At 37.4% G+C, this 10,657-nt stretch overlaps 2 protein-coding genes across 2 annotated transcripts; one reads left to right on the forward strand and one right to left on the reverse strand.

Moving 5' to 3' along the window:
- Positions 1–2,026: 2,026 nt before the first annotated feature.
- LOC116179544 lies at positions 2,027–3,144 on the reverse strand. Its single transcript, XM_031499339.1, has 4 exons — positions 3,003–3,144; positions 2,607–2,942; positions 2,408–2,542; positions 2,027–2,301 (listed from the first exon to the last, which is right to left on the reverse strand). Exons 1-4 carry the CDS (start codon positions 3,142–3,144, stop codon positions 2,027–2,029), a joined length of 888 nt encoding a protein of 295 aa, XP_031355199.1.
- A 6,256-nt stretch (positions 3,145–9,400) lies between these two features.
- LOC116177844 lies at positions 9,401–10,351 on the forward strand. The gene is made up of 2 exons (XM_031496980.1): positions 9,401–9,523; positions 9,665–10,351. The coding sequence occupies exons 1-2, from the start codon at positions 9,485–9,487 to the stop codon at positions 10,310–10,312; spliced, it is 687 nt and encodes a 228-aa protein (XP_031352840.1). The 5' UTR covers positions 9,401–9,484; the 3' UTR covers positions 10,313–10,351.
- The last annotated feature ends 306 nt before the right edge of the window (positions 10,352–10,657 follow it).

Below are 10,657 nucleotides of genomic sequence, written 5' to 3' on the forward strand. Positions count from 1 at the left end.
CATTAAAAATTGGATAAATTCATTCATTGATTTTCTACTGTGTGACAACAATTTAATCAATTTTAAAAGAAAACTTACTGGTGGCACGTACTCCTGCACGTAATTATACAACCACCGAGTAGTCTATTCGTAACATTGTATTTATTAATATAAGTATAAAAATTGTACAGTTAGTTAGTTATATACAGTTATAGCATGGCTGTTGGTACCTCCTGAAAGTAGTAATGATTAGATTTACAACTCTTAACTATAGTCACTTACGGCCCTACTCGAGCGTCCACCAAGCCTCGTCCCTCAGGCTCATTGTTGTTATTGGCAAATAGCCAAATGTAATGGTCTGCAAAGAACGGCTCGATAAATAAGAGCACGTGCCGCCGCTCGTTGTATTGTAAGGTGTGTGCGCATGGGCACATAAATCTATAACCCTATTATTACAATAGCAATCATTTAATCAATTTTAAAAGAAAACTTAGTGCTTGTTCACAATGGACATAAGCGTTACAAAAACATAACAGATACATAAAACATAATATTGACATAAGACATAATTTTACGCAGGTGGAGAAAGTGTTCACAGTGACCGTAAGATTATAATTATCTGCGTAGGCGCAAATCCGAAATTTAAACTCGGCAAAACGTCAAGAACATAGTGTGGTGTATATTGTGTGTGTCACTGAGATGGAAATTTCATCGGTTTTATTGCTTTTGCTGTTAAGAAGACAGAGAGACAAAGTTGTTACACAACAAAAACGGCGCTGGTGGGTCAGACCTATAAATCGAGACCGAGAGAAAAGGGGAGAATTTAAGCGATTGTATCTAGAAATGAAGCTGCATGATGAAGAATGGTTTTTTTCATACACCAGGATGACTCCAGCATTATTCGATCATCTATTATCCTTAGTCGGTCCTAATTTGCTGAAGAAAAGTATTCGAAAGTCCTTAAGTCCAAGTCAACGACTACTGATCACTTTGAGGTACGTAAATACCCTTTTACATTTTTTAAAGAATACCTATATTATTTGCGTATTCTATGCAGATTTGTAGCTACTGGAGATAGCTACTTTTCAATTGCCAACAGCTACCATATCGGAAAATCAACGGTTTGTGTAGTCATACAGGAAGTACTAGAAGTATTATGGAATGTACTATCTCCAATCGTATTGTCAGAACCAACTGATGCAAATTTAAAAAAAATTGCTGGCGATTACTGGAAAATCTGGAACATGCCACACTGCATTGGGAGTATCGATGGGAAACATATACGAGTAACCGCCCCTGCTAAAAGTGGTTCGTTATTTTACAACTACAAGGGCTTCTTTAGCGTGATTTTGATGGGAGTTAGCGATGCCGACTACAACTTTATATACGTGGACATTGGAGCCTATGGATCCATTAGTGATGGAGGCGTTTTTAGTTCATCCACATTTGGACAAAGATTATCAAATGGAACAATGCCTTTACCAGGACGAGATGTATTGCCTGGTAGAAATGAGTTGATGGGATATTTTTTTGTCGGTGATGCGGCGTTTCCATTGTGCGAAAATTTAATGCGTCCATTTTCGGGAAAAATGCTGAATGTGTTGAAAGCAGTATTTAATTATAGGTTATCGCGAGCACGACGTGTAATTGAAAATACGTTTGGCATATTAGTTGCAAGATGGAGAATTTTTCACCGAGCAATCTGTGCATCACCTGGCACAGCGGACAGCATAATAAAGGCCACTGTATGCTTGCATAATTTTATAAGACGCTCGCTACCAGCACGGGACCGCTATTCCCCACCGAATTATGTGGACAATGAAGATGTTTTGGGACGGTGGAGGCAGGAAGTAGAAGGTTGCAGCCTAGAACCATGTCCTAGACTGGGCAGCAATAATGCCTCATTTACTACGAATCAAATGAGGAATAATCTAGCTAAATATTTTTTGACGCCTGCGGGTTTTAAACAGGGACAAATTGAATATGTTAAACGGACATAGCTTAATAATTTTAATTTTGTTCAATGGTTATAATTTGAATACATAATTTAATAATTGTCCTCTGAATAAATTAGCTCTACAATTTTTCGTTTTAATTCCCTCCTCTTGGAGGTATTCTTAATTCGGGACAGTTCAGTAGCCACCAACTCTCCAAAAGCGGACTCTTCACAGACTTTTCTGTTGTTAAGAGTTTGCAGTGTGTCCAGAATGCACGTATCAACTGCATTCGACATTTTTAGAAGATTCTTCGGAGTGTTTTCGAGGCGCTTGGTTGACGGCGTCTCCACCAGCCGCTTGGTAGACGTGGAAGGGCGTATCACTTCTGTAAAATAAATTAATGATATTTAATTAATTTAAATAAATAAAATTATATGAATAAGTAAGTAAATGAAGTAACGTTAACACAGTTTACTTAGGTAGGTACATACCATCAGGAAGGAGGTCAGCAGGTATATCCGCACGCTCGCGTGCCTGTGATATGTTTTTACTTTTCTTCATAATACCCCTCACCGGCTGTGTTGGTACAGAAGATGGGGTTGTTGCAAATGGTATTTCTCGCGAATCTGCATTTAAATCGGTAACAAATTTAGACATAAAGTCGTAAATAGGGAAAGTGAAGTAACATACCATCTGCAGCCTGCATATTATATTGAGGCTGAGATTCAACCAATAATATGCCGTTACTGTGCGATTCGACGTCACTGCCACCATCCATTGATGAAACTGATGCTTGGCTGTTTAGCATATCTTGTGTGGACAACTTAGTTTCTAAGCCTGAACATTTGTTCATATTAGAGCTCCTTCGTCTTTCAGTGATGAACTCGTTCAAGAACGACAAGTCATCGTACCAAGCCCAATTTGTACGCTCCCCAGCTGCACTGCCGCTAGGGATAATTTTGATCTTTTTTCTTTCGCGTCCAAATCGATCCTTCAACGACTTCCACAATTTCACGATTTGAGGAACTGCACAAAAATAATAAGAATCGTGTGTCTGAATCACAGTAAATGAAAATTTAAACCTACCAGTAGAATTAAGCGTATCCGCTATTTCCTTCCACGCGTTCTCCTTCAGGACAAGGTCCTTATATCTTTTGTCCCCTTTATTAAATAAATAGGGTTTTAATCGCACCAAACTAATTAGTAATTCGACGTCTATATTTTCCATGTCGGGTTGGATAATCAAAGAATAACGCACGAACGACCAAACCACACCAAACTATGAAATAATCCGCCAAAAACTATGTACCAATTTCAAAATTACCAGATTATGTTGGCAGAAGAGATGTCATCAACGTTAGACGTATAGTAACTGAAATGTCAAACCAACAGCGCAGTGCTGCATCTTTGTACCCAACAGAAATACACCTAATTCCACTAGATTTTTCATAAAACCTACGTAAAGTTGAAACCGACCCAACTTTATGTATTTTTATGTACCGTTTCGGTACGACATAAAAGATACGCAAACATTTACAAAAAAATAAAAATTATGTAATCATTGTGAACACATACGTTGGTTTGCTACTATTCAACATTATGAATTATGTATCTGTTATGTTTTTGTTATGCTTATGTCCATTGTGAACAAGCACTTACGGTCTCCAAAGTTTCAAAAAGTGGCCGCTTCAACGTTCAATTAAATTTGTGGGTATGGTAGATGTCACGCGGGGCCAAATCGAGAGAGTATCGCTTCAAACATAGCACAGTGTGACAAAGTGCGTTTGGCTTGATGGAGAAACCCACTTGGCCTCTTTTCTGAACATTCTTCGTAGGGTTTTCAGAACCTCTAAAGAGTACAACTGATTGACAGTTGCCCCCCTGGAACCCAGTCGGTCGGAATAACGCCGCGAACGATCATTATCTCCTTGAAATTTCACTGGCTTGTTTTTGGCTCTAAGCGGTCTTCCGTTATATCAACCGATCCTTCATTTCGGGGTCATATTGAAAAGTCAATGCCTCTACACAAGTTATCACATTTTTTTGGAAAAATATGGTTCCCCTGAGATAGTTCCCAGATTGCCAATAAATCATTTCTAAATTTTTTTGCTCATCACTTAAAATCTTTTGAGCCATTTCCGATCGCTTTTTCACGTTCCAATCTTCAATTAGAATTTATCGAACTGTCCATTTGTCAATGTTTACCATTTCGGTAACAATCCTAAGACTCAAACGACGATATCACATGGAACAACCTTACAAATTTGTCCTATAGTATAGGAAAGATCTCGACCAAAACTAATATTCAAAAGTTAGATGGCATTCCGTATATAAAATATATCAATCTTTCACGTGATATATTTCAACAAAAGCTAGCAGAGGTATCCGAATGGAAGAAGACAATCAACTGTACCTTAAAGAGAAACCAACACCAAGAGTAATGGGTCCATAGTATTATTGGCGCTATGTATGATTTGCTATATTTATTATCCCTCTCTTGTCCCGGGCTCTCAACGGGCTTGCGCCCAATTACAGAGTGATCCGCATAATAATTTTTAGTGGTGCCTCTGCAGAAGGTCTTAAGTTGTTCTATACTATTTCGGTATTTACCTAACGAATTAGGAAAACCTAATTCGAAGTAGCCGGCAGAATGCTCGACACTCATCTAAGGAAATTCCCATCTCTGTCAAAGATGAAAAATTCTTAGCTCAGTTCAGGTTCGAACACCCGGCCCAACGGTGCCCATGCGTGAAGCCCGTCACCTCAAAACCACCCCCTAAGTGGCGTAAAATTTACCTTCTTTGAAATTTTGCTCAATAACCCTAAAATGAAGCATTTTAAGAAAAAATGTCAAGATAGAAAAATTGTAGAGAAGAAAATTTGTTACCACATACGTATACATAAAATTTTTTAGATGTTCAGTGGCGAAAATGTCAGCAACTCATTCAACTACTTAATCGAAATACTAGGTATATGGTATTTTATTTTCTAATATTACTATTAAACGCCGGAATCTATTCACTATGGTTGCCTAAAACATGATGAATTGAATACTGCCTCCTGTAAGGGAGTTTTCGAAGTGAACCCTAACTCGGCCGTATCGGCTTTTCCGGCACCTCATTCTCCGTAGTTCGTTTAGTTCGTACTTGCACTCAGGAGCGTTAACCCTGCCCCCCCCCCCTTTTGAGATTTGATGTCGTTTTATTATGAAGTAATGCGCTCACACGCGCCACCGATAATAACTCTTGCGCCATTATCTTTTTTTAGCAATCCGAAAACACATTTGGGACGGGCCAAGTATAGGTAGCCCCCCCCCCCACTTCGTATTTTGTCACTGGTGTCTATGCCATCTGATACATGTTTTTAAGTGGACCATTAGAAGTACCTCAGGAACGGTTTGGAATGTTAATTCCGGATCCATTACCTTTTTTGAATAATCGATCAAAAGGAATCATTTGAACATATTTTCAAGATGGTCGCTTTTCCGGTTGTATCAGAACGATACCGGAACTTTCTTATTGCAAACGGCACTATCTTTTCTGATGCTATTTTTGAATTCCTCATAAAAAGTCAGTATGATTTTGTCAATATGATGATATGTTTAACTGACATGGTTTCGAAGTTATTTGACATTTTTGACATTTTTTCACAGTTTCAGAGGTTCAGTAAATTAGCCATATTACGGTTGTCTGACAACTTACCAAAATGGTTTTTTTTACGAATGGACAGCTAAAAATCTACGCTATTAAATGTTATTGGTCTGATTTTCAAATGTGATTCGAAAATAATACGAATAATCGTTCAAAGTTGACAATCGGTTTTTGATCAAAAACTTGAAATTTTCAAATGGAAACCAACGGGTTTTCCAATAAGAGGTGTTATTTTGATATTCCAAGGAAAATGCCATTTTTTAAGATAAATGATCGGATGTTTATTAGATTATAAAGAGGAAGGTATGCCGTTAATAATGGAAAATAACATCAGCTAAATGACCACCAGGACCACGCCTACAGGACCATATCCTTTTCATTAAATTTTCCATAACCAAATCGCAAAGTGGCTGCCCTATGTCCTCGATAGCCTCACGAATTCCATCTTTGAGGGCTTGAATCGATGCTGGGCTGTTGGCGTAGACCTTGTCTTTCACGTGGCCCCAAAGGAAGGAGGTGGCCAATTGTGATCACCTCTTCGAGAGATGACACGGCCCGGAAACTTTTCCCGTAAAAGATCAATGGTTCCGTTGTTTGTGTTTGTGTTGAAGCGTGAATCGTTCCATTTTTATTAATGGCGTAGTTTCTACTTGTCTAATGTCAAAAAATGACAGCTCCAAAACCGACATCTACCGAAATAGCGGGCTATTCAAAATATAACCTCTTATTGGAGAACCCGTTATATCTTTACTATGCATAAATGGAAAGAACATAAAAAACGGACAAAAAGATGCACTTACAAAATTTTTCTAAAGTGAACAGTTTTTTTAGTTTTCCTTTAGAAAAATTTTGCAAGTACAATTTTTTATCCGAAAGGCAACTTTTGGGCGACCCAAGCCCATTACCCCTCAAACATGCGCGCCTTGCAAAAGGTTGGTTTATTTCGCCTCTCCGAAAAAGCAATATGTCGTCACGCAGGAGTTCGGCGCGTCTACAAGATCTCTCCGACGACACCAATTTGAAAACAATCGGACCCAAACTATAGAAGAAGATAGAAAAACACTGAAAAATTGGCAAAAATGCGATAAAAAAGGAGAGTTTGGAAAATATTGACTTTTCACGGCAACACTAACTGCAAGTAGAAACTAAACGGAGGATGAGCTGCCGGAAAAGTCGAGACGCCCACGATTGGGGTGGGGGGTGGTTGCTGAAAGTTATGGGGGGTCACTTCGAAGACCCCCTTGCAGGCGGTATTGAATTCATCATGTTGTAGGCAACCTGAACAGTTTCCGGCGTTTTATAGTAATATTAGGAAATACTATAGTATTTCGATTAAGTAGTTGAATGAGTTGCTGAAATTTGGGCCACTGAACATCTAACAAATTTGATGTATACGTATGTAGTAGCAAATTTTTTTCTCTACAATTCTCGCTTGACATTTTTTCTTAAAATGCTTAATTTTAGAGTTGTTAAGAAAAATTTAAAAAAAGGTAGATTTTATCTCACTTAGGGGGTTGTTTTAGGTCGACGGGCTCAACGTCTCGACGCTGGGGTTTCAGAGGATATTTAGACCCTTATAACAAAGTCCCTTGCCAAATTTCAGCTTGTCTCTAATTTGTTGAAGTTTGATTTTTTGATTTTGTTGAGTGAAATGACATCCTGGCCAAACCGTACTTTTGCGGAATTATAGTGCTTTGCTTCGCGCCCTTCTGATAGTGTATTATTATATGGGTAAAAATAAACGTGTAAAATTATAGCAAACGAGCTCTTGGCTATGGCTATTATAGTATGTGCAAAACCAAATTTTGAACCTGGTGCTAGATTTGCTTTTATTCCAAGTGCATATATGTATAAAATTTCATTAAAATGCCTTCATCTTTATAGTAGTGTGCGTGCATGGAAGAACACCATAGGTATTTTTATATGTCCCTAAGACAGTTTGCAAGATCGTGTGACAATATCCAAGGACCGTAAAAAATTGTTCACAGCATTGTTTTTCTTTTTATTCCTTTTTTTGTTTTTTTTTTATTTTAATAATCCTAACATATATTTTTTTATATTCTTTATGTTGTCGAATACTTTTTTTATTAACAATACATGAACATTGTTATTTGGGTAACCTGTTATGTTCATAAGAAAATAAATAAATATGAAAGTTGGCACTGCGCATGCGCTAAACCAAATTTTGAAAATGGCGTTACATCTGCTTTTATTCCAAGTGCATCAAATATATCACATGTCATTTAAATACATTTATAAATAAAAAAGTTTGCAATTCGATCCATAACTAACGGAGATACCAAAAGAGCACTATGAATTTTGAATCGATTAGGCTCAACTTTTGCCATTGCGTATTATATTGCTAAAGTTAAAGTCCATATTTCATGCAATTCAGTTCATAACTAACGGAGATGTCAAAAGGGCCTTCATTATTTTTTGGGCTACAGTACCAATTCACGACCTCTGATCGACAAATTTGATACTACCTGCAAAATTTCATCGTAATCGTCTCATTCGTTTTCGAGATGTCGTGCTAACGGACAAACGGACAGACACCAAATTATATACTCGCTAGGAGCTCGATCACTAAAACTAGACACTAATAATAAACATGAAAATAAGAACTTATCTTTTTTTTCATTTTCCATTTTCCCATATCTCCTTTGCGCTTAGAGCAGAATGTCAAAAAAATAACGACAGTTTCAATTTTTACAACGCTTCGATCATCCCAACCTCAGATTCTGTTAATCTGAGATCCCAACCTCCAAAAGGACCTGAAATTATTAAAAGATGCAGGTCAAGGGTTCGAGTCGTACCTACGCCAGATTCTGTTTTAACTAAAAAGTTTATGAAAAGTTCAAATTTAGATGTGCGTACATTTTTTCACAAACGCTAAGAAAACAAAAAGAGATACAAAAAAAGTTGTAAAAGATAAACTGTAGAGAATTTAATTTCCTACAAAAAAGTCCGGATGGCATATATGTATCTTCAACCCTTAATATATGATAAGCAATCAAAGATACTATGAATGCCAACGCAATTAAGATGCGCCACTTTAAATGGTTGATATGGCTAAACTATTAAAGATAGATATATGCCGTCCATCGCGGACTTTTTTGTAGTACATTTAATTGTCTCCAATTTTTGTTCTATAACATTTTATGTATCTCAATTGGATCGGCAACGTTTTCATTTAAAGCGCGCGCGAGTATTTTCTCACTTAACATAACGTTTCCATACCATATCCTTTCCATAACCATTCCGTAAATTATTATACCTATGAAATTGACCTTTAAGTGATATGTGCGTAAGACATTTAGCCGCGCGCTAATACACATTCTCCTTTCCGTTCACATATGGAAGGCGAATGTGTATTAGCGCGCGACTGAATGTCTTACGCTCATATCACTTAAAGGTCAATTTCGTAGCCTATAATAATTTACGGAATGGTTATGGAATGGATATGGTATGGAAACGTTATGTATAGTGAGAATCAGCCTTAATACGTACCAACAAAAGAACACAGTAGGTATTGAAATCTTCAGTTCAAACGCAATTCGTAGCATAATATTCGCTATAAAACCGATTATATTATTATAAAAGTGGGAGAGGTACACCTTGCCTCTCTGCCGATTGTCACAGAACCACAAGTTCCCATTTAGTTAGATTTCTTCCTAATTTTATATTCAAAGATACGCTATAGCAGCGCGGCGTAATAAAACACGTTTTGCAATATATCAATTTACACTGAGCTTCGTTTATTATTTGGTTATCTGCAAATCTCGAATTTTTTGTTCAAAAAGTTTAATCTACTAATCTTATCGACATATTATCCTTAGATGAAGATCGGGCCATTTTGATATAAAAGTGTTGGTTTCATAACAATACTTCAAATTCTATCCGTAACGTACTAAAAACATGAAGCAACCATCTCGTATCACAATTCTTAATCTTACTGTAAGTATTGAACAATTGCTATATTTCGCATTTCAAAGGGGACATTCTTGATTGTGCCACACGAAAAATAGGGCAAGCGTATCACATGATCCAAATGAAATGCGTTTTTCGCTCAGGTACCTAATTACTTCAATTTCTTAGGTACTTCACTGTATTATCACAGTCAACGTTGTCAATTCTCATGCTATTTACCGTGAAGCACCACAGACAGATGCTAATGAGGTTTGCAAATTCGCCACCCCTCCACTTGGATTGGCCTGCAAATCCTGCTCAGAGGTAGTCAGATGCGGCTGTGAGAGCCCTGGTATTAACTGCAGAATACATTTGGTAGGAACGTGCTCGGCTGGAACAGTTTGCGAAAAGGGAAGATGCGTGATGGGTAGCACGCCTATCCCCACCGAAGTACCGGCGTTTGAATGTTCCTCCAGTGGAATTTTTCCCGATCCTTACGACTGCGAATCGTATCACTTCTGCTTACCGCCAAAGGTTGTGGGAGAACCATTGGAACATAGGGCTGCTAAATGCACTGCGGATGGATCGCAGCATTATGGTTATAATCCGATTACAACGTTCTGTAGTACCAAATTGGTCAATAACAAGTGCAGAGCCAATCCGATTCCATTTTGTAAAAAACCGTTAGACATAGGAATGGTTGGAAAAAACCCGAGATTGTATTATATGTGCGTAAACGCAACGATGGAGGGTAAAATAACAAAAATCTTGTATCCTTACCAATTTGCTTGCGAATTTGGAACAAAGTTCAATGTTGCAGCAGGAGAATGTAAATAAGTGCTCAGATTTAACTTAAAGTAAGTGCGTATGATGTACAAAACCATTTCCTAGAATTAAGAATTAAGTATAGGTACCTACATGTAACTGAAATTAATAAACATTTTGAGTTTTGAGTTCTTTTTTCATCCTGAAATACTTGTAGGCAACTAACATTACACTGGCACGCAAATTCTCATAAGATTTTCGCTTTCTACGTTCTTTCTACGCTTCTTTAACACTTAATAAGAACCAATAAGTCAATTTACGTTAACCAAACAGAAGCAAAATGTTGATTCGAAAACGATCTGTAGTTTACAAACGGGTAATGACAAAATAATATCAAAAATATGATAAAAACAAGTA

This window comes from Photinus pyralis, unplaced genomic scaffold, assembly GCF_008802855.1.
Source record: "Photinus pyralis isolate 1611_PpyrPB1 unplaced genomic scaffold, Ppyr1.3 Ppyr1.4_LG8, whole genome shotgun sequence".
Taxonomy (NCBI): Eukaryota; Metazoa; Arthropoda; class Insecta; order Coleoptera; family Lampyridae; genus Photinus; species Photinus pyralis.

Coding starts and splice junctions, on each gene's coding strand:
- LOC116179544 (XM_031499339.1), bottom strand. CDS start 3,144: ATGGAAAATATAGACGTCGAATTACTAATTAGTTTGGTGCGATTAAAA. Junction 2,943..3,002: donor GGATACGCTTAATTCTACTG/GTAGGTTTAAAT, acceptor ATTTTTGTGCAG/TTCCTCAAATCGTGAAATTG. Junction 2,543..2,606: donor TAATATGCAGGCTGCAGATG/GTATGTTACTTC, acceptor ATTTAAATGCAG/ATTCGCGAGAAATACCATTT.
- LOC116177844 (XM_031496980.1), top strand. CDS start 9,485: ATGAAGCAACCATCTCGTATCACAATTCTTAATCTTACT. Junction 9,524..9,664: donor TCACAATTCTTAATCTTACT/GTAAGTATTGAA, acceptor TCAATTTCTTAG/GTACTTCACTGTATTATCAC.